General features: G+C 35.4%; 2 protein-coding genes across 2 annotated transcripts; both read left to right on the top strand.

Annotated features, from left to right (window-relative positions):
* The first annotated feature begins 6,545 nt into the window (after window positions 1–6,545).
* Window positions 6,546–8,807, top strand: LOC127872411 (acetylcholinesterase-like). Its single transcript, XM_052415742.1, has 2 exons — window positions 6,546–8,050; window positions 8,468–8,807. The coding sequence occupies exons 1-2, from the start codon at window positions 6,570–6,572 to the stop codon at window positions 8,712–8,714; spliced, it is 1,728 nt and encodes a 575-aa protein (XP_052271702.1). The 5' UTR covers window positions 6,546–6,569; the 3' UTR covers window positions 8,715–8,807.
* Window positions 8,808–17,775: 8,968 nt separating this feature from the next.
* LOC127872410 (uncharacterized) lies at window positions 17,776–21,987 on the top strand. The gene is made up of 3 exons (XM_052415741.1): window positions 17,776–17,951; window positions 18,468–18,589; window positions 21,743–21,987. Exons 1-3 carry the CDS (start codon window positions 17,776–17,778, stop codon window positions 21,910–21,912), a joined length of 468 nt encoding a protein of 155 aa, XP_052271701.1. The 3' UTR covers window positions 21,913–21,987.
* Window positions 21,988–23,529: the final 1,542 nt, after the last annotated feature.

Here is a 23,529-nt window from a genome sequence, read left to right as displayed (position 1 = left end):
AAAGTTTTATAAAATCTATATCACTCGTTCCAGAGATCATGGAAACTGAACATTGACGAGAATATGACATATTTTGGCGTCTGCAAGTGGTACCCTCCTCTTTTGTTGGCTTGCCGTCCGTGTCAGTTGAACTGTGTTTATTTTGTCATTTTTAGGATGCATTTATCTATGCATTTTAGTAGTCTGTATAGATATAACAAGACGCGTGGCACTGCAAAAATTTATTAATAAGGAGATGTTACTTTTTTATGTCCCCCACTATAGTAGTGGGGGACATATTGTTTTTGCCCTGTCTGTCTGTTGGTCTGTTGGTCCGTTGGTCTGTTGGTCTGTTTGCGCCAACTTTAACATTTTGCAATAACTTTTGCTATATTGAAGATAGCAACTTCATATTTGGCATGCATATGTATCTCATGAAGCTGCACATTTTGAGTGGTGAAAGGTCAAGGTCATCCTTCAAGGTCAGAGGTCAAATATATGTGGCCAAAATCGCTCATTTTATGAAAATTTTTGCAATATTGAAGATAGCAACTTGATATTTGGCATGCATGTGTATCTCATGGAGCTGCACATTTTGAGTGGTGAAAGGTCAAGGTCATCCTTCAAGGTCAGAGGTCAAATATATGTGGCCCAAATCGCTTATTTTATGAATTCTTGTGCATTATTGAAGATAGCAACTTGATATTTGACATGCATGTGTATCTCATGGAGCTGCACATTTTGAGTGGTGAAAGGTCAAGGTCATCCTTCACAAGGTCAAGGTCATCCTTCAAGGTCAAACATCATATAGGGGGACATTGTGTTTCACAAACGCATCTTGTCTATATGAGCACTGTATTTCAAATAAAAATATTCGGACATTCTAGTATGCCCAGAAACGACGAGCAACCGATTGTTCAGAATACAAAATGATGCTGGCAAATTCTGTCATAGCAGCCATGACAGGTCAGAATTCAACTTCTCTTCGGGCAGCTTCGGAAGCACGACGTAGTTTATGGCGTACCACTTGGATCAAAAGTCAACAAGACCTACTAGGTAAAAAGAGAAATGTACTTCGATGCACAATATGTACGTCGAAGTACATTTTTTTGTACTTCGATGTGCAAAATTGTACTTCGAGGTACAGTTTTTACCGACCCTTGGGTGTTAGCCAATCAGAAGACGCCTTACATCTGTTGCCTTCTAATGGTCGTGTTGTACACTCCACAGGTGGTTAGCGTGTTGCTATGCTATTAATTAGTGAAATTATCATTTTGAATGATAATTTGATTAATAATAATATAATAACAAAAAATCAACTTATCTTTAAAAAAATTCACTATTGAATATATATTATAACAAGGTATCCAACTCAAAATCACCCGAAAAAAGGATACCCTGCATCGCTTTGAACAGCCAGAACGTCATCAATTGATCAATTGTGCAGCGATTATCACGATCTCGGTCTTATTCAAGGCAGAAATGCATTTCCTTTCTGAAAATGTATATATCTTGTTATATTTTTACAAATGCTGGGTCAAATTTTGAGAAATAACACGATACAAAACTATTGTGACCTACTAGACAGCGATCAAACAGGATTATTGAATGAAATCTTCAGGTGTTAAGACACACCTTCGCCTTGGACCAATGAAATCACTCGTGTGTTTAAAATGTCGGTTAGTTGAAATGTATGTAAACACAGGTTATAAACGGCGCTGGACAGTTAGTTTTGATGCACAATGCAACGGCAAGCACTGTAAAATGTTTTTTCATACGTTTTATTGACTTATAGTATCGAGGTCCGTGAACTTTGCAGGGAAAATGCCCTTTACTCCGTGAATATTTCATTCAGTAATCCTTTCTGATCGATGTCAAGTAGGTTACGCGAGTTTTGTATCGTGTTATTTTTTAAATGTTGTCCCAGCGTTTGTAAACATATTGCAAGACATGTACATTTCCAGAAAGGAAATGCATTTCTGCCTAGAATAAGACCGAGATCGTGAAAATCGCTGCACAATTGATGAAGTTCTGGCTGTTTAAAGCGATGCACCCTGTTTTCGGGTGATTTGGAGTTGGATACCTTTATATATATATATATATATATATATATATATATATATATATATATATATATATATATATATATATATATATATATATATATATATATATATATATATATTTGATAGTGAAATTTTATTTTTCAGAAAAGTTGTTTGTTCGTTATAATATGATTATTTATCTTTCAAAATGATGTTTTCACTCATTAATATCCTAGCCACACGCTAAACACCTGTGGTCCACTCTAGTATATGTTCTGTATTTCTCTGGTATTAACTCTGTAAAGACTCACTGGTTTTAATGATTGTGAAAGTAATTTGGTTTGTTTAAGATGAGTTTTTTTTACGCTTAAACCAATTCGTCGATGAGTTTTAACAAGTATCAGTATCAGCTAGATTTAATTGACAGTTATATATAACGGTAAGAGTTATATTTAACTGCTAAATGATGCATAAAAGATGCATGAATGCATGAAAATCTTACTTTTGTATTGAAACACAACAAACTGCAATTAATACCACATGATTGATGAAAGGATGCCAATCTTCTGATGTGTACTAACAAAATTACACTTCACCGATGGAATTAAAATTGAAAATTGAAATATTATTACATATTTTCATGCATTCTAGCTATTCTACTCACGTCGGCCTCGCCGTCAGGCCCAATGGTTAAGGTTTGCATTTCAATTTTGATATTTTTATTCATTTTGTGCTCAATTAACAAAGAGATTTTAAACATTAATTATGAATAAATCTGAAGGAGGAAAAGCGGCTCAAGAGACGAGTGTTTTGATTGGCTGTTCAGAAAATTTGTACGTCGAAGTACACACATGTATGTCGAAAAACAAATTGTATTTCGGGGTCAAAATATATACTTCGAAGTGTATTTCATATTTAACCCCATTGGTGCAAAAAGTGTAATGTGCCTTCTAATTTCAATGTCACGTGGTACGTTTTTGCACCAATGGGGCGATTTGTACTTCGAAGTACACTATGTACTTCGAAGTACAAATTAATGTTTACCTAGAAGGCTAAATAGACTCGATCCAAATAGTACGCCATAGGAGTTCGCATGAATACGTCGATCTTCCGACGCTCCCCGCAGCCAGTCTCGCGTTCGCTCGTAAACATTCGTTTATCGTGGCGGAAAACCAACATGGAATATATTGTCGCACAAAAATAAAAACGAGCATTTTGTATCTCGATAAATCTATGTTACCATATCACATCTAGCGTTGAAAGTTTGGCTATTGCTTTAATTATGGAACACCGATTTTTTTTTGATTTTTTTTTTGGGGGGGGGGGGGGGTTACTTTACATTACGAAATATTCGTTGTTTTTAAGTATTTAAGTAACTTGAATAATGCACAAATACGGCTTGTTCATATACAGCAAGCCAAATTAGAAACAGAAAATTCATACTTGATGTACTATTTGTTAATTGTATAATTCGCGGATTAAATGGATAGGTAATGGAAAATAGTGTCAACAATGTCAAAAATAGAAATAGATAGTTTAACATCAAATTGTCTCAGCACGGTGGCATTCATATGTTTGTACGTGCATATAAAGTTTGCTCTTTTGCTTTCATATTCATAATTATTAAAGTATTAAATTTGTGTACGTTATATTGTTTGCATTTTTACAATTTAACTTTTATAATGATCGAAGATTTAACACCGTGCGAGTATGTTATAATTAACACTCATCATTGGAAAACACATCATACCACTTGATCATGTTTGTGTTCTTCCAATAATATTTAATTACATACTTCTTACGTAATATGAAAACAACACAGCGTGTCGCGTGCGACAGTTGTTTTTAAAGGTCAACGCCAATGTAGATGTCAAAGGTAAAAGTTGTGCATATTACATCTTGTAACGGGAATTTGGATTATGCAAATAACAGATAGACCTAAGTTTTATGACATGTTTGGTCGGCGACAGACCCTTTGTTTGTGTCCAAACATTTGGAGGTGGGATGTTTGTGTCTTCGTCAAATCTAATAAATATAATATTAAAATGTGCACATCAGAAATGCTTATCAAAATGCTCTTGCTGAAAAGTTGTAAGGAATGAAAATTTATTTATTTTAACAATATGAATTAACCCTACTTATTAACAATCCGACAAACTATACCGAATAAACATCTTCCATAACTGACTTAATCTTTGTAAGGAATCGGAATATTGTTACTTTCTGGAATAGGTGAACCCTTTCTAGATCAAACGGTTTGGTAATTGTCGTGCTTTTGTTACATTAAAATTTACATACAAAAGCTATTTGCAAGAAATATCGACATATCTGGTGTAATGGCACAGGAGATTACTCAACACTTCGACAAATTACCTAAGATACTCATATCTTCTAAAATGCAAAAACATGTTTATATGTACACTTTACAATATTGTACTATGCAAAGGCATGTATTCCGAACAACAACGTTTGTAAACGTTATCGTGATCTTCCATGGATAAACAATAACTTAAAGAAAACAATTCGACTTTGGAAACGTTTATACCACACCGAAACGATAACAAAAAATATTGATATGCCCTGGTCGAATTTCCGTCGTTTAAGGTATTCGAAAATCGAGTATGTGAATAATAATGAACATAAACTATAGTGATCCGACTTTTGTCCTTAAGAAAACACTCCGACCACTTATTCATTCTTACAAATACATATATAACTTCATTCCACCTCTTTTTATGATCAAACCAATAACGTTCTATTTGATGAAAAAAGCAAAGCTGACATGCTTAACCGGTATTTTACAAGCCAGCTTTTAATTGGTGACACAAACCACGATCTTCAATATATTCAATATGAAAACGCAAACAGTCTTTAGTCTATTCTATATCTAGAAATATAATTACCAAAGATGCAATACATCAAATAAGCTACCAATTTTGTGGTTTGTTTAACTCTTGTCTTAATACTTGCAAAGGACATGGCCTTATAGTTAGAAAATTGCAAATATGTGCATAATTTAAAAAAAGATGATTACCGGTAGCGTCCAATTATCGACGAATATAACTGCTTATTACTTGTTTGAATGCCTTTTAGAGAATATTACATTACACTTTTTGTAAATGTCTTCGTGAAATGCCATTGTTGCACCCACTCAATCTGGATTCTTGCCTGGTGAGGATTTGAATTTAAACATGTTAATCAGCTTACAAATAAATAATTTTACACGTTCAGAGCCACAGGCTATGGCATTTAACTCAGAGTTGCATCTGTTGATAGAATTTGATAAGGTGTGGCACACAGGTGTTTCATACAAACCACAACAAGATTGCATTCGAAGAAATTTATTATCGTTTTTGTCTTATTATATTTCTGATCCTTAACAAAACGTCATCTATTTTGGTCCTTTCATGTTTTTAGTGTATATAAATGACATTATCGCTGACATACAGACACAGTAACATTTGTTTGTATGATACTAGTTTGTTCCAGGTTGTCAAACGAAACTGCACACGTTTAGCAATAAGACATTTGCATGAAATTTCTAGAACGTTACGTACGCATACAACAGATTTGTAGACGGTTTCCCTACAATATTTTTTTATCCCGACGTCTTCAATCTTGAAACAAAAAAACGAGGGAAACGCCGTAGAGCCGAAAGGGCGCATTCATTTATAATAAATATAAATACAAAGTTGCTTACCGGGTGAAATATCCGCAACTCCTTCACGATAAACACAAAAACGACGCCATCTTGGAAGTAAGTTCCAACTAACCTCACTTAAACCTGGTAACCTCGCCTATACTCATGCTCCCCTTGATATGATTCAAAAAGGCTAATTAGCTTAGATCGACCGATTCCAACTCCTTTATTTTCATATGAGAAAGACGTTCTTAAATGTTACACATGTGCGTAAACACAAAGTGAAACACCTTAAAACATCTATTCTGATGCGACATTACTTTATCCCCTTTATGTTTCTGTGGACTTTATGAAACGACAACACATCACTACTTTGAATGCACTCAGTATAGTCGCTATTATCTATATGGAAACGACACAGGTTACGTTTATTCAATACAAAAATTGTTGCGATTACGATTCAATATTAAAATGCTAATTACGCGAACAGTCATAATAAGTCGCATTTTTATCAAAAGATTGAAAGTCCGAAATCGCGAGGGGCCTAACGGCACACCGTAGTTTACTCATAAGATCGACTTGTCTATTACTTGCTGCAAGCACACTGATCTTATTAGCATTGGCGCGAAGTTCTTTTCGCAGAGTCTTCTCATGCATATATTTATGGAGCGTATTTTATTCGTGTGTGTTCACTTTATTTCGGGAACTAACATTGCTTTTACGTAATACAAGAGAAAACGAGGGACTTACACAAGCTATTTTTGTGTTTAAATAGCTTCTCTGTGGATTTGGTATCGATCACAATGACAAAATCAGGCGATGTTATTGCATTTAACTTATTCCATTGTTTTATAATACTGTTACTAGTGGTGCCAAATATCGTTGCACGGTCGCAAAATGAAAGGATGGTATCGTCAGTGAAAACTCCGATTGGAACATATGTCGGCCTTTCTGAGACTACAACTTTCAATCGATCGATTGAATACTATACTGCGTTCAAAGGCATAGCATACGCCAAATCTCCAGTCGGACTATTGAGATTCCGTCGGCCGGAACCAACGGAGTTCAAAAAGGATGTTGTTTACAATGCGACATACCATCGCTCGCATTGTACACAAACGCCGGTACAACCTTTTAAGTACACGGCGGAATTCGACCAAAGTGAGGACTGTCTGTATTTAAACATATATTGCCCTGGCAGAGGAGTAACTGCTGGTGGTAAATACCCTGTCATGATTTACATTCACGGTGGTAGCTTCGGTGTAGGCGGTGCCGATGTTTACGCCGGCGATGTCCTCAGCGCATTCAATGACGTCATCGTTGTCACCATAAATTATCGACTTGGCGTTTTGGGGTTTCTATCGTCAGGTCAGAAACATGATGGAAACTATGGTTTGTGGGATATGCACTTTGCTATTAAATGGGTTAATAGCTACATCGAGTACTTTGGTGGAGATAACACGAGAGTGACGTTGTTTGGCAATTCAGCCGGTGGCGCCGCTGTTACCTACCAGGCGATGTTCCCAGGAAACAGGGGACTTGTTCACAGAGTTATCGCACAGAGCGGCACATGTTTCGCAACATGGGCTTTAACAAAAAGCCCGGCGCGGTATTTTGAAAAGTTTTCAATAATTAGTGGGTGCCTAGACGGGGGGTATAAAGATGTAATGGATTGTCTTCGGCAGCGTACAACTAGTGAACTTGAAAAAGCATATGAAGCTATCATTTTGGAAGAAAAAGATTACTTATTTTTCCCAACGATTGACGGAGACTTTATATTCGATTATCCGTTGTTATTAGACTATGAATCGAACAACGCCACAAATGAGGGGCTTTCGTTATTTTCAGAACTAGATTTTATGAACGGCATGACAAGCAAGGACGGCGCCAATTTTGTACTTTCTTTCAACAACATGAGTACATGGACACTTGAAGAATTTAAGGAGTATGTTTCAAAAGAACTGCTGTATGTCTATAAACGAAAATCACCAGAACACATTATGAATACAGTTGTTCAGCAATATTGGAAAAATAGTTCCGCGGATTTAATCCCGATTGCCACTGTTACAGAATTTCCAACGGACTTATTTTTTGCGTATCCTGCTGTATTAGCATCTGTCATTCATAACTCACTGAATACAAGAAATCGATCTGGTAACAATTATCTCTATGTATTTGATCAAGTGCCTTCATTTACGAGTCAACTCAGTATGCTGGAAGGAGTAACACATGCGTATGAGTTGCCGTTCGTGTTTGGCTTCACGGAACACATAAAGACAAAATATACGGCTGACTATTCTGCAGACAATCCTCTTATACCGTCACATGAAGATATTGAAATGTCCTCAATAGTCATGCAACTTTGGACCAACTTTGCTAAATATGGGTTTGTATTTGTGTCGTTTTGAAAATACTCTGTTTGATGTATGTCCGCCTTTTGAGCATTTCTGATAATATGTCTGTGTGTGGTAATTCACCGTCCGGCGTTCATTTTAAATCAATTCGCAATGAGCAGTCATTATCATTAAAAAAGAACACCTGTAAAGAAAATGCTCCACGCATTATAAGAAAATTATATGTCGAAACCAGTTTTCATTATTAGGTCATGTATTTACGTTATAAATTGACATGGTGCATTTCGAGTAATTTGCATTATTGGTAATAATTAATGGACTTACGTTATAAGCGCAATATTTATGAAGTTGCAACGAGCATTGTGAATTGTTTGCAATGTTAAATACAACATAAACACGTTTTTGAATGGCTTTTCAAAATGTTGATATGGATATGTATCTGTTTCCAGGAACCCCAACAAAATGAAAATTTCCAACCATCATACATTACCGGTGTGGCGACAATACGATACAATTTCAGGAGATTACTTGATTCTTAAATTGCCCTTCGAGGATAAAATCATCAGAAAACACTATGCAGCACAGCAAATGTCGTTTATAGAGGACCTTCATAAAGACATGATGCATAATGGACTTTGTGCAATGACATCCGTGTTTGTTTACGTAGTTATGTTTCAATCGTTATTGTTTATTTAGAAATTCTTCTTCTTATTATTATTAGGCTGGTAGTATTATTATTTTTATTATATAATAAATTGTTTCATGGCATTACAGCTAAACATTTGGGGGTTTTCTGCAAGCAAAATAAAAGCTCATTACGAAAAATAAATGAAAATGAAACTCATCAGTGTAATCATAAAATCACGAGATGTGTTTTAAGTGAGTGTATCATTTATATAGTATCAAAACACTCAACAAAGTAATGCATTCAGAATAGCCGAGTGGTTAGCGCGTTAAATACTAAATATTAATTTGTTGTGGTTTTGTGTCCTTCGAACTGTTACTTATTTAGATTACTCCAAAAACATTAGATTTTGTATTATCTGTGACCAATTTATCATATTTTTCATCAAGGCTAAATATTAAGCGTGAAGAAAATCAAACGTGAACATTTGGAACTTATCTCCCATCATCGTATATTGTGCATTGTAAAGGTTGCTTTCAAAAAGTAGTTCGTAGATATTTCACAATTTTTATAAACCTACTAAATAACAAAAAAGGAAGCATAATTTTATCACTTTGCTGTACTCAAATGTTCAGTTGTCCTTTCTGTGCGTGTATATATTATAATTAAAGGGACCTTTTCAAAGATATTTGCATGCATTTACGTTTTTCATTAAAGCAATCCGCGGTGTTTTTCCAAATATAACGATAACAACAGAACTCTCCTAATTGTTCAATCGTGTCGCTTAAGTAACGCTTGATAATTTTCCGGTTTTTAAATCGTCAACAGATGCATGTAATGGATATTCTAGAGCATTGGTAAATATTCAGTATTACTTTTTCCTCGCAAATACCAAAACTACGACGAAAATTTGCGAATCTGACAATATTTTTTTCTATTTTGTCAATTTAACAAAACGTGAAAAGGTCCCTTTAAAACTAAAACAAGGAGCGCCTCCTGTACCATACTATGTATATCATTAATAATGATACACGTTGTATTAGTATTTATATTTATACGTCTTAAATAAGTGTTGTTCATTTTTATAGAAAATATGTTAACATTTGCGGACAATTATTTTCGTTTATCAAGTGCAAATATTATGCAAGCCCGAATCGGTTACATTGTATGTATTGAGGAAGGAAAGTAATGTAGTAAAAACGAAAAATAACTTTTTGCTAAAGAAGTAACTATTATATTGTAATGTTCAATATCCTAGTATAAAATTTAGACAGATTTTCAATATTTAAGTCACATTTTTCTTTTGATGGAAGTATAAAGGTAAATAATTGCTCTAAAATATTTAACAAACAACTCAAAAAGCATATTTATATATTCATTAGCGTTATTCGTTTTTAATCAGCGTTAAATAATTATTTACTATCGTTCTACCTATACGTGGTACAGACACAACTGTAAGATGGCTACATCTGAGGTGAATAATGGTTTAAAAGAGACATGTTGCCCTTTTTGAATAAACAAGATCGTGTTTGTTATTTTCTTCGCTACACACGAGTCTGCCCGGTCTATGACCTTTTCTTTACCACCTCGGACAATACATAAACAGAGCTAACATTCAAATATAAACAAAGGGAAACTTCAGCCGCACAAAACGAAGAGAAACCTGCTGGTAGCATATGCAGTTATGTTGGTTTTTTAAACACATATTTTTTCGGCGTAAGCTGTATTAAGCCAGCTTTTCACCCTGACTTGACCTTTGTAAGTGTCCAATAATACTCAAATAAAATTTCCCGCGGCTAGGTACGAATGAATACACTTCATTTATTCCATTGGCTGATTTGAGTATACTACCAGAACATTGGAAACATATCCGCGTCTTTGTAACACTGTTTTACTGCATGAAACAATTGTATCTCTAATGAAAAGGCTCAATAGATAGAACAGTTTTACAATCAATTTTCGACATAAATACAGTTTGTGCGTTCACCTTTTATTTTCAGAGAATTACCAGCGCAAAAGCGTTTATACTAAAGGCTATGTTGTCATATTTAGTACTTACTTGCATTGCATTTCAACCCGCAAGGTTTCGGGTCAATTCGCGGCCATTTGTGAAAGTCAGAGTTTATATACAGTTCATCACCGGAGTTCGCAGAAGGGGTTGCGATCATTGTGTTACACCGGTCTTACTGACAATAACGTAGTGACTGTAATGCATTGCATTCCAATCCGCAAGGTATCAAGGTATCAAGGTCAGTTGCAGAAATCTTTATATAAACGCCGTCTCGTAAACTTTGTGCACTTGAAGTCTGTTTTGATCAGAAAGATACTAAATAAAGATATTCGGCGATATTATTGTGGTATGTCAATCATCGATTTTTAATATGGTTTCAACATTTGCATGATAAGGACCAATTTTGATACAATTAATTAGAAATATTTATCCATTTAGACCAGTTTATTAAGCATGAGCACAATAATTCGCTATACTATAATTATGCAATTAAATAAGATTCGAGTATTGCCGGCTGACCTATATGCACTCGTTTATTTTCATATTTCTTGTGTTTTTCTATTCTGTAAATATAGATATCTGAGTAATAATATCACATAAAGCAAAATAAGCCACGAAATCTGGCGCAACACCCCGTAATTGATTTGCTTATGATGTAGCTAAGAACTGCGCAGAAAAAAAGCATCCGCTACTTTTTATCTCATAGAGATAACTTTTGATCGTTCATAAACATCGACCACAATCAACGCCGTATATCTTTTTTAAAGATATTTCTTGTTTATTTATTACGGTTTACTCATGGTTTTACGTGCAAAACAACAAATAAATGTGCTAATGTTATGTAAATGTCTTATTTGTGTAATTTGTCCACTATGTTAATTATTGTGACGATTAAGGCAGCAGAAATGAAGAAAATATTAGCAAAATGACAAAATACACATTGCCATTTTATTTCGTATCTCATGTTAGTTTGAATTTTAACATGTTATATAATAACATAGTAACATAATATGTGTTACGAGAAATATGGCCTTCAGGTAGCTTCCAGATAAATGTCCCCCAATATGTTTAATTGAGAAAACTGGGATTAATTCATGTGCGTAAAGTGTCGTCCCAGATAAGCCTGTGCAGTCCGCACAGGCTAATCAGGGACGACACTTTCCGCTTAAACTTGATTTTCGGTAAGGAGGGACTTCCTTGAAACTAAAAATACCATAAAAGCGGAAAGTGTCGTCACTGATTAGCCTGTGCGGACTGCACAGGCTTATCTGGGACGACACTTTACGCACATGAATTAAGCCCAGTTTTATCAGAACAAGACACAATTTTAGAAAAGCGCATTAGACCGACTATACCGCCGTCTTATTTCTATTTCACAGTAATTCTGAACAAACTAGATCTTTCGATTGTAAAAATAGTTTGAAACGCTTATCTAAGAAAAATACTCGTGAGGAAAACGATATCTCTACATCCAACTGTAATGCCAAACGTTTGGCCTACATGTCAGATTTATTATCCGCTTATCCTTCTATCTTGATGGATGGACCGTTTCCTGGTAAGGCAATCGCTGTTGCCGCATTTTACGATAAAGCTGTTAAACATACATTTGATAGCTGAAATTTTTCAATATGTGAGATTTGTCTCTGACAGATATGTGTTGGAATATACATGTTTATTGAAAACATACGTCATCACAAGAGGAGGCTGTTTTGGTACTTGTTCACTCACCTTAGTTAGGGTTTTGAGATAATATATAAGATATTCTGCTATTTAAGTCTATATCAATCATGCAACCTACCATGCAGGCATGGGCATTTGAGAATCCATTAACATGGTTTGAATGAACTTGGTAAAGACAACTATACAGTAAAAGTTTTATACCAAATATTTTGTTTTGTCTAGTGATTTCAGGGATTTTTTAAAAAGTTATTTGGATTTTTTAATTTATACACATTATCTTACCGACGAGGCTTAGCTAGATTAGAACCCATGGGAATGATTTGATAAATCTTTGCAAAGCACCACTACCTGATGTAAAATACCAAATATCAAAGCGTTGGGTCTTGTGGAAGAAGACGTTAAGGAGATATACTGATATTGAAGTCTCTATGAAACATTAAAATTCAACCATCACCGCCATGGCCATGGAAATTTAACCAAAATGGCATGATTTGATCTCTTTGTTTTAGAAAAAAAGCTTTGTTGTTTCAGAGAAGTTTCTTTATTGTTTTTAATGCTATATTAGTCAATATAGAATATTTAACTTACCCTGTGCATGACTAATTATATCCATAGTAGCATGATTTTTTTTAGAAAACTTAGTAGAGGTTAGCTATAGTCTAGTACATGCCAAATATTACACGTCTATCCGTTTTTGTTGAGAAGTAGAAGATTGATAAAGTCAATACAAATTTATCCCAATTGCACGTGGCATATAACGAACCCAGAGGAATGGTTTGCACAAGCGTAATAAAGTTTGAACCCTTTACCACTTAGAAACGTAATTTAGTTGATGCATGTGTTATCCCTTAGAAAATTATATTTTTATTAAAGAACTTCCTTACAAGATTCAAGTTTTAAAGGCTTCATTTCCAACCCTTAGATACAGATGAGCAGCAAACAGCATAAAACCTGAAAAGACAGCGAGTTATTCGCAGGCTGTTCTGGTTTTATGCTGGTTGCAAAAGCCATGTTCATTGCTTCTTATGGGGAAAAGGGTTAATAAACGATGATACATGCCAAATACATGCGGAAGGGAATGTCTGCCAGTCCATTCATATTGGTAAATGACAATTTCATATTGCTAAATGGCAATTTATGTTGCTTATGACAACTAAATGTTGACAAATTTCGATTGCATTTTGGTATTCGACAAATGCATGTTGCATTATGCGATGTGTTGCCAAAATAATGCAACTTCCGTGCGATTGTGTGCTTCATTGCATCACTTGGTTGTACAGATACTAGAAACACCATTGCATCTGTCGTTTCTTTATAATTGTGAATCAAATATTCTCTTGCGTGTAATCTCTTTATAGACGTTTATATACCTGTATCGTTAATACAACTTTACAATAGTAATTACATTAGCATGACACTAGTAATTACACTAGCTAATCAACAAGACGCAAGCAATAAACATGTTGAAAGGCCTGACGCAACTTGACGCTAATCGAATGCGACATAGATAGATAGATAGATTTATTTCGGCATAGAAAGCATATACACAGTTCACAACAGAACATAGAATAAAATAATAAGCAATTATTAAAAACTATATCATGTACAATAAACTATGACATGCTCACCAAACCAAGGATAACACAAAAAAGAGCAAGCCCTTATTTCCATTGTGATCCTTATTATTGGTGGCATGACAAAAAGAGGCAGACCTTAAACATAACTATGTTGACCTTAAACATAACTATGTTCATTATAAAATAATTATTTAAAGGGGCCTTTTCACAGATTTTGGCATTTTTTAACTTATTCATTAAATGCTTTATATCGATAAATGTAAACATTGGATCGTAAAAGCTCCAGTAAAAAATCAAGAATATATTTAAAAAAAGGAAAAGAACATTGCCCGGACCAGGTTTCGAACCAGTGACCCCTGGAGTCCTGCCAGAGTCCTGAAGTAAAAACGCTTTAGCCTACTGAGCTATTCCGCCGAGTACACACATGTGACGTATTTTATACCTTATATAAGCAATCTTCGTAGTTTCACAAAATTTAGCGACAAAAACAGAACTCTCCAAATTATTCAATCGTTTCGCGTTGCAACGCTTTATAATTTGTAGGTTTTAAAACCGTCAAAAGATGCATATAATGGCTATATTAGACCATGGTAAATGTTCAGTATTACTGTTTCCTCACAAATATCATAACTAAAACGAAAATTTGCGAATATGAAACAACTTTTTTCAATTTTGTCAATTTACCAAAGCGTGAAAAGATCCCTTTAATGAAATAAAAAATATATATCACCGTTCAAAAGAGATCAAACTAATTATCACAGTAGTGCTCAGAAAATATGACAGGAGCTGGAAACTAAGATCAATTGATAATGTTATCAATTATTGCAACACATAGATATTTTGACAGTTGTAATTTGATGATATGAGGTATCAAGAATTATCTAAATTAAATATATTGCTAAAATGTATGTTATGAAGTATGAACTAATAACTATTAAAAATGAAAACCTGAGACGAAGTTAATATCTGCTTATTAAAAGTGAAAAGATACACATATATAAAAAAATTAAATATTATTCATTAAATGACTTTTAATGGCAACCTTAAAGCCTTCTAACCTGTTGACCTCTGTGAGTGACTCAGGTAAAGAGTTCCAGAGTTTAATGCTGTTAAAAGAAAAGGATTTGGAACCATGACATTTGACCTTGGGTAAACAATACCCACCCTTTTTACTAAGCCTAGTGCTGTAATTATGCATAGAATCTTGGGAAACAAAGTGTTCACTCAAGTAATCTGGAAAAAGACATAGCAATTTGTAATATGCAATTCTTATAAAGCGGAGAACCAGACAAATCGGGATTATTAATCTCCAAAAGTATTTCTTTATAATCAAACCACTGGCTATTTTTGTCGAAAAAGCGCCTAACTCTGCGAGCCAGTAAAACGCCAGAAGCAGGCTTGTTTTGAGTGCACAAGCAAATCGATGCACATTTATGTGTCAGTACTTTCGGCCGGCCGTCTTTACATGTCAATCGCAAATTAGTAACAGCATTGAGCGAATTGGAATCGCAAGTTGATATTGTGTTGACTATACACAGTTAAATGAGTTCTGAGATAAAGAAATGAAAATGAAGCGTGGCCTGAATCATGGCGGTGTGCGCACTAATTGTAGATTCTAACTGGAAATTAACATTTAATCACCGCAGATCAAGCGAGCGTTTGAATATCAAGCGGACCGCAGCTAAGGCAAATGAATCATTCGATGGACGTTAGAGACGTGCATTACTTTTAATAACAAACAATTCCTTGTCCAGCACACACATATGGAAAGATTAACGCCAGTGTTACCGCATAAAGTCAGCAGAGAACCTTAATTGCTTCCAACAATGATATGAACAATTTTTATATCCTTACATTTTTTCATTGAAACATTTATAGTCCGCTGTGCTTTGTACACACGATTCTCTCCTCGGTTACTCAGGTCAATGCCCACTTACTTGAGCACGCGAGTTTGGTTGGTGGTCGCCATAACAAAAAGGTGGGGTTTCTTCCGGGTATTTTTCTCCTTCACCCAAAACAGCACATGACCACATCAAAACAGAACTATTCAAGTCAAAATGAATAGCTAAACATTGGAGCAATAATTCATTTTCGTCCTAACTTCCGTGATTCTAATTAGTTTATAAGTTTTAAAAGCATTATTTCAAAGCCTAAACTAAAATTCGGCAATACAAAATACTCCACTGTGCTATAATATTTTTTCAGCTATGATTTCCGTTGTGCTTGCAACCGTCTATATATTGTATATCATATATGAGTTTTTTTGTGCCGGGTCCCTATGCTTGCATAAAAGTTTTCATAGTATAAGTATATGGCAAGCGGTTCGACGCATAATCCCAAGATACTAGGTTTCTCATGAGAACCTAGGTTCTCATGAGAACCTAGGTTTTCAAATGAGAACCTAGGTTCTTTTGAAAACCTAGGATACCAAACGAGAACTTAAGTTCTCAGAATGAAAACCTAGGTTCTCACGAGAACCTAGGTTTTCATGAGAACCTAAGTTCTATGTGTCTATGAGAACCTAGGTTCTCATGAAAAACCTAGTTTCTCATGAGAACCTAGGTTCTCAAGCGTAAACCAAGGTTTTCAAATGAGAACCTAGGTTCTCATGAAAACCTAGGTTCTCATGAGAACCTAGGTTCTCATGAGAACCTAGGTTCTGATGAGAAACCTGGTTTCTTGGGATTTCATAAACCTTGGTTCTCATGAGAACCTAGGTTATACTGTCAAGCACTGGAATAGTCGAGCGCGCTGTCCTCTTACAGCTCTTGTTTTGTAACGAGACTCTCAATTACTATCCAACTGTTGGCACAGGTCGCTTTTTAATCATGTTTTCCCAATTTTCCAGTTTATATTTCCATTGTATTTTAATTTTTTAATGGAGAAATATATTATACTGTAAAGTGTTGCACAACCTAAAAAGATGCTCTCTACACTTATGTTATATCTCTTCGTCTTAGGCGGATTTCGGATAAGACTTGGTGCGCGGGGACCACCGAATTACCAAATAGATCAAGACCAATTGCAGCTTCTACTGGATAGGGGCTTCACAGTGAAAAGAATCGCCGAGGATAGTCTTCTCGGAAGCAAAATGCACAAGTTAGACACTTTCCAGTTTAGATTTGCTTGTAAAAAATGTATCAGTCTGCAGCCTGAGGCGATAATGCCATAATCTTCTTCCTTAGTTGTATAATACATGAATTTCTGCTAAATATACAAGTCTGCGTAAGTCAAAATGTTCAAACGGTTTGAATTTTGTGTTGATTGACACGTTATTCCTACTTAATTGTTATATATCTTTATTTCCTCCGAGTGTTGGATAGAAGAGAAGATTAATACATATATTACATGTAGCAGCAATGTAAAATTGAAATGTATGTTTCATCAAGCTACCTTGGATATCAATTATTTGCCATTATTCCTTCTCTTATATGAAACGAAATAACAAGAGACTTTTTAAACCGACAGTATTGATATAAGTAGTCTAATGTATGTAATTAATGTTTAGTGCAAAGTATTTTTATTTCTATCGAACAAATGAAAATACACAGTACGAACATTACTTGTCTGCAAGCATATATAGATGTGTCTATTTGTTATTTCTTTACTTTTTAGGAGCACTCTATTCAGATTCATGAGGCGAAATAGAATTCTGCAGCCTAGGAGAGCATATAATGTATCTGATGATGTAGTGAGAGATGTTATGTCCAGTTATATAAAGGATCACCCAAATTCTGGTCAGTTTAGTAGGTACCTTGCACTTGAATATTATAAAAGAAACTGCAAGTTACAGCGGATAATTTCAAATCAATAACTGATTAACCAAATCAAATTTCTTTGTAAAGTGTTGCACAACCTAAAAAGATGCTCTCTACACTTATGTTATATCTCTTCGTCTTAGGCGGATTTCGGATAAGACTTGGTGCGCGGGGACCACCGAATTACCAAATAGATCAAGACCAATTGCAGCTTCTACTGGATAGGGGCTTCACAGTGAAAAGAATCGCCGAGGATAGTCTTCTCGGAAGCAAAATGCACAAGTTAGACACTTTCCAGTTTAGATTTGCTTGTAAAAAATGTATCAGTCTGCAGCCTGAGGCGATAATGCCATAATCTTCTTCCTTAGTTGTATAATACATGAATTTCTGCTAAATATACAAGTCTGCGTAAGTCAAAATGTTCAAACGGTTTGAATTTTGTGTTGATTGACACGTTATTCCTACTTAATTGTTATATATCTTTATTTCCTCCGAGTGTTGGATAGAAGAGAAGATTAATACATATATTACATGTAGCAGCAATGTAAAATTGAAATGTATGTTTCATCAAGCTACCTTGGATATCAATTATTTGCCATTATTCCTTCTCTTATATGAAACGAAATAACAAGAGACTTTTTAAACCGACAGTATTGATATAAGTAGTCTAATGTATGTAATTAATGTTTAGTGCAAAGTATTTTTATTTCTATCGAACAAATGAAAATACACAGTACGAACATTACTTGTCTGCAAGCATATATAGATGTGTCTATTTGTTATTTCTTTACTTTTTAGGAGCACTCTATTCAGATTCATGAGGCGAAATAGAATTCTGCAGCCTAGGAGAGCATATAATGTATCTGATGATGTAGTGAGAGATGTTATGTCCAGTTATATAAAGGATCACCCAAATTCTGGTCAGTTTAGTAGGTACCTTGCACTTGAATATTATAAAAGAAACTGCAAGTTACAGCGGATAATTTCAAATCAATAACTGATTAACCAAATCAACAATTAACTAATTTATTAATGTTTGGTAAATTGAAATAAATAGAAAGAGATGAGTGGCAATGACACTCATAAGCATCGTCTAAAAAAAGGAAGAAAAACTACAATGGAAAATTACTGAGCCATTTAACGCAGTCTTTGTAAGAAATATATATGTAGCGAGTTAAAGTTTAGCAGGATCTCTTATTACACGAGCAGTATTGCTTCATTGCAAATCAAAGTGATCATTGTTAGGGTCCTGTAGAACAAGCCTTTTATATTTATGTTCCCGATTGCAGCCTTATTGCTTGACACATATCGCTCTTCTCCAGTTTGATAAAGTTTGACCTTGAATATTATGTGAACTTTTATTAGGCAACATGTTTATAATTTCAAACTGTTAATAGTGTCTTATAATTGTAATGAATGAATGGCTATGTTTTATGTGAAATGTTGTAATTGTAAATATATGTCATTGTAAAACAAAGATGAGACTTAAGTAAAATATGAGTTGAGTTGAGTTGACTAATAATGATCCCGACGCTCCGAATCGGAGCGGCGGGGATTATGTGGTTATCTCCGCCGTCTGTGTGTGCGTGCGTGCATCCGTCCTGGCCACTATCTCCTCCTACACTATTAGCAATAGAAGCACGTGGTAGCTATGAGCGTATGTGCGACAGTGCACTATTTTTTGGAATTTTGATCTGACCCCTGGGTCAAAAGTTATGGTGGTTAGGATAGGGCGGGGTCAGAGATGTTCCCTCATTTTTTAGGTTATTTTACATTAACTGCACCGATTTACTTCAAATTGATACTGAACGTCTCTTATGACAACAGGGTCACTCTCAACTATCCATGACCCCGGAACCCACCCAGGAGCTCCGCCCACATAGGCCACGTATACCCAAAGTTGTGTTTTAACATTACTTCTTCCTTTAATCACCAATTGACTACAAATTGATACTGAACATCACTTATGACAATACGGTAAATCTCAACTATGCATGGCCCCATTACCAACCCTGGGATGCCTCGCCCACATAGGCCACGCCCACCCAAAATTGCGTTTTAATATAACTTCTTCATTTATGCACCAGCTGAATTCAAATTTATATTGAACATCTCTTATGACAACACGGTCACTCTTAACTATTCATGACCCCATAACCCAACCCAAGGCGAAGCCCACATAGGCCACACCCACCAAAAATTCATTTATTCAATGGTTTACTTCAAATTGTTACTGACATCTCTTATGACATGACGGTCATTCTCAACTATCCATGACTTTGAAATAACTGGATTGCATTACTGAAAACATGCGGCGTGGGGATAAGCGTCCGCCGCGGCCTTGCCATTTCTAGTTCAAAACTGCGATACATTCTGACACAAAATATTAAGTTTGTATTCATTACAGTGATTCCCTTTGCTCATTGTTACACTTCCGCGTTTAATTATCTGATAACTAGAAGAGTGTTAGTGTAAACCTATTTGTTTTAGCTCGATTGCATCGAAAGCCTTAGGCTTATATAAACGCTCTCGAGTCCGTTTCTTGGGTCTAGAACCAGTACTTGGTGTCTTTGGGGGAGATCTAAAGAACGCTCCCACGGTTGGGATCGAACCCGTGACCTCCCGATCGCTAGGCAGACGCCATATCCATTACACCACAGCGACCTAGAAGAGTGTTAATATAAATTTTATGACATACTGAACATATTTTTAATTAAATCAACATAACATATTTTTTGCTAAACATTTTATTCTAAATTAGCATACGCAAGCTGACATAAAGTCTCAAAATGCACGTACGATGGGGGTTCAGAAAGTTCTGATATTGACATTATAACTTTTTTATCCAATGGAATTTTTTTATATTTTTTTTCCATATGTTAGAATAGTCTTTCGTGTAAACATCTGTGTATGAATTTGTGTAAATAGATACTTTGATAATAGAGCAATGGGCCATTTTAGAGGACACTTTAGAGATTTTCAAAATCAGAAAAAAAATCGCGCAAAAAAAGTGTTTTTGCTCAAAATTGAACATTTTTTTGAAGTTCTGTAACTCTTCTGAACACTAAACTCTTCTGAACACTTTTCCCTTTTCAAAAGTATAATTTATTTTTAATTTAATAAGTAATATGACTGTAATTCTAAATCGAAAATGCTAGATGGGCGGAATAAATGCACAATTTGGTTTAATTTCAATGCACGTTATCACATGAACTATTATAAATTCTTGGAAAAGCAAACAAAATTGACAATATTTTCACACATGTAACCAAATAGTGTATACTACATCAAAACAGAAAACAATGATTATTTAAAGCCTTTTTATAGATTATCTAGCATCATTTATCGGCCGTGTTTGGATGGTATTTCACATATTTTAATACCGCATATTTATCGCAGAATGCACCTTTCTTTATAGAAATGATATACTCATAAGGCCGATATAGTGTTCTAGCACCAAGCCTGAACACAATCGATCACGAATAACGACTTTTACGAGCAGTCATTGCCATCATTAAAGAAAATTTATGCACAGTTCGTTTTGCAAAATAGGCCAGTGGGTATGACTATACCCCAAACAAACACTTGCGCTGGAATTAATTCTGGAACAAATGTCACCAAATTTTACACACATGTTTCCGAATGTTTATTCTATTGATTACAATTTGAGTTATTAAGTTATTGACAACAAGTTATCAATACGGGCACCTGTCTCAGAACTTAATGAACACCCCTCGAAATTTCAAAGAAATCATTCATACTTAAAGAACTGCACGTGTGAAAGACGTCTTGCAGACAAACATTTGTAGAAGACGTCTTCGAGGACGATTGTTCACTGAGATGCGTAAAATTTGACTAATTTTGAGACTTTTCAAGTACAGTTATTACTCTTGGAAAAATATGAAAACAAATCCATGTTCAGCATCAGTACATTTTAACGGATGCAAAATTTTAAAACAATTTGTATCATACTTTTCATCATACAAACATAGTAAAAATAAGGTATGTGACTTTGAGACGTACTCGAATGTTTTATGATATCCTGGTTGTGATGTAATTGTGTATGGTTATAGGTTCAGAGGAGATAAGGGCTTATCTTCGAACACGAGAGCCACCCATGGTTGTAAATAGAGACAGAGTTCGTGCGATACTAGCTGAACTGGACCCAGTTGGCGTTGCAACACGATGGGCTCAAGTGGTGTCTAGGAGACGCTACTCCGTCTCAGAGCCAAACTCACTGTGACATATAGACAGCCATCACTCATTAGTGCGGTAAGTTTCAAGATAACACGCAGCAGTGTGTTATCGATGGCCCAGCGGCGGTACGACGGCCCGCCACTGTATGCTACTGAATTGGTATTTCTGTCAGCAAAGTAAGCATTAAATAAGTATCAAAAACTGCGTTGTCGCAATTTGGCCATTTTTTATTAACCCGCGGAAAGATCCGGCTGAACTACATTTGTATTAGGATTATTTGGTATAAAATATATGGAGAATCTTAGCACCCAACATGCACAAGGATGCCAAATTTTGGCCCAATACTCAACACTAGTTCAGAATGTTAGTTATAATTCATGACAATAGGTCATGGGAACTAGAATAAATATTGATTTAAAAGTCTTTTGTTTATTTTCAGACTACAAAAAAGTTTATGTCAATGGATTGCTTCCACTTTTACAACAATGCAGCTGATACTTAGCGAAAACAACAAAATATTTATCTTTTATTGATTATTCTCCTATGTTTTCAGCTATGGTATTTACATCCACGGCGGCATCGACGGGAACAGCCGGCTGATACCATACCTGAAAGCTGCACCATACAATACTGCTAGAGTTGCCTTTGAGGCTTTCACGTTTGGGATCAGGAGCTCCGGAATCCCCAGCAGAATTCGGGTTGACGGAGGAGTGGAAAATGTCCTTATTAAGAGATTCATGACCATTGCGAACGGTGATGGCCGAGGAAGTGCAATTGAAGGAAAATCCGTACATAATCAAAGGATTGAACGATTATGGAGAGACGTTTACTTTCTACCAGTGCCTTCATGCTCTCGTGGATTCAGGCGCCTTAAATCTTGATGATCCGAAACACATTTTCTGTGCTCAGGCTGTTGTTCTCGCACGGCTTAATCACTCATTGGAGTGTTGGCGCCGTGCTAGAAACAACCAGGCCATTAGGACAGAGCACAACCAAACTCCTGAGCAGTTGTGGATATCTCGGCTTGTACTTGCCCTACAGCAGTCGGATTCCACTGCTGTAAGGAATCGCAGGACAGACAGAGATATCCCTGCATTAGTTCAGGAGGTATTGCCAGATGCCTACTTTGACGGGTCGGTGTTCATCACCCCCAGGGCATCAGATGCGGTACCTCATGGAGCATTACAAGGCATCAGGCAATTCGACTTGTTGAGAGAGACCAATGATTATGCAATTCAGCTGTATGGCGAAGTGTTAGAATACATTACATCGCTGTGACACAAGTACAGTTGTCAATATTTCTCGGAATTAATTCAAAGTTTATTGGCTCAAACATTTTAAAATGTCCATCGCCATTAACTAATATGGCGGTTGTAAATAAACAATATATGAGAAAAGCATGGTATAAACATATATATGATAAAGACATATCTAACTAACATCAGTTGAGCTTCGATTAAAGATGTTTCGGTCTGAATTTGTGTAAATTTTGTCTGTTTACGTTGGTGAATATTGTCTTAAATGTTGTTATATTTAATGAAAATTGTTACTCCGTACGATTTTGGTGGGCCGCGATTTCTGCTGACGTCGCGTTTTTACCATTTTTTTTTCAATTAAATTGCGATCGTAAATGATGCATTACGGTCGTAAAAAGAATGTGGTT

The sequence above is a fragment of the Dreissena polymorpha genome, chromosome 3 (genome assembly GCF_020536995.1).
Source record: "Dreissena polymorpha isolate Duluth1 chromosome 3, UMN_Dpol_1.0, whole genome shotgun sequence".
Taxonomy (NCBI): domain Eukaryota; kingdom Metazoa; phylum Mollusca; class Bivalvia; order Myida; family Dreissenidae; genus Dreissena; species Dreissena polymorpha.
This window is presented reverse-complemented; position numbering and strand designations above follow the sequence as displayed.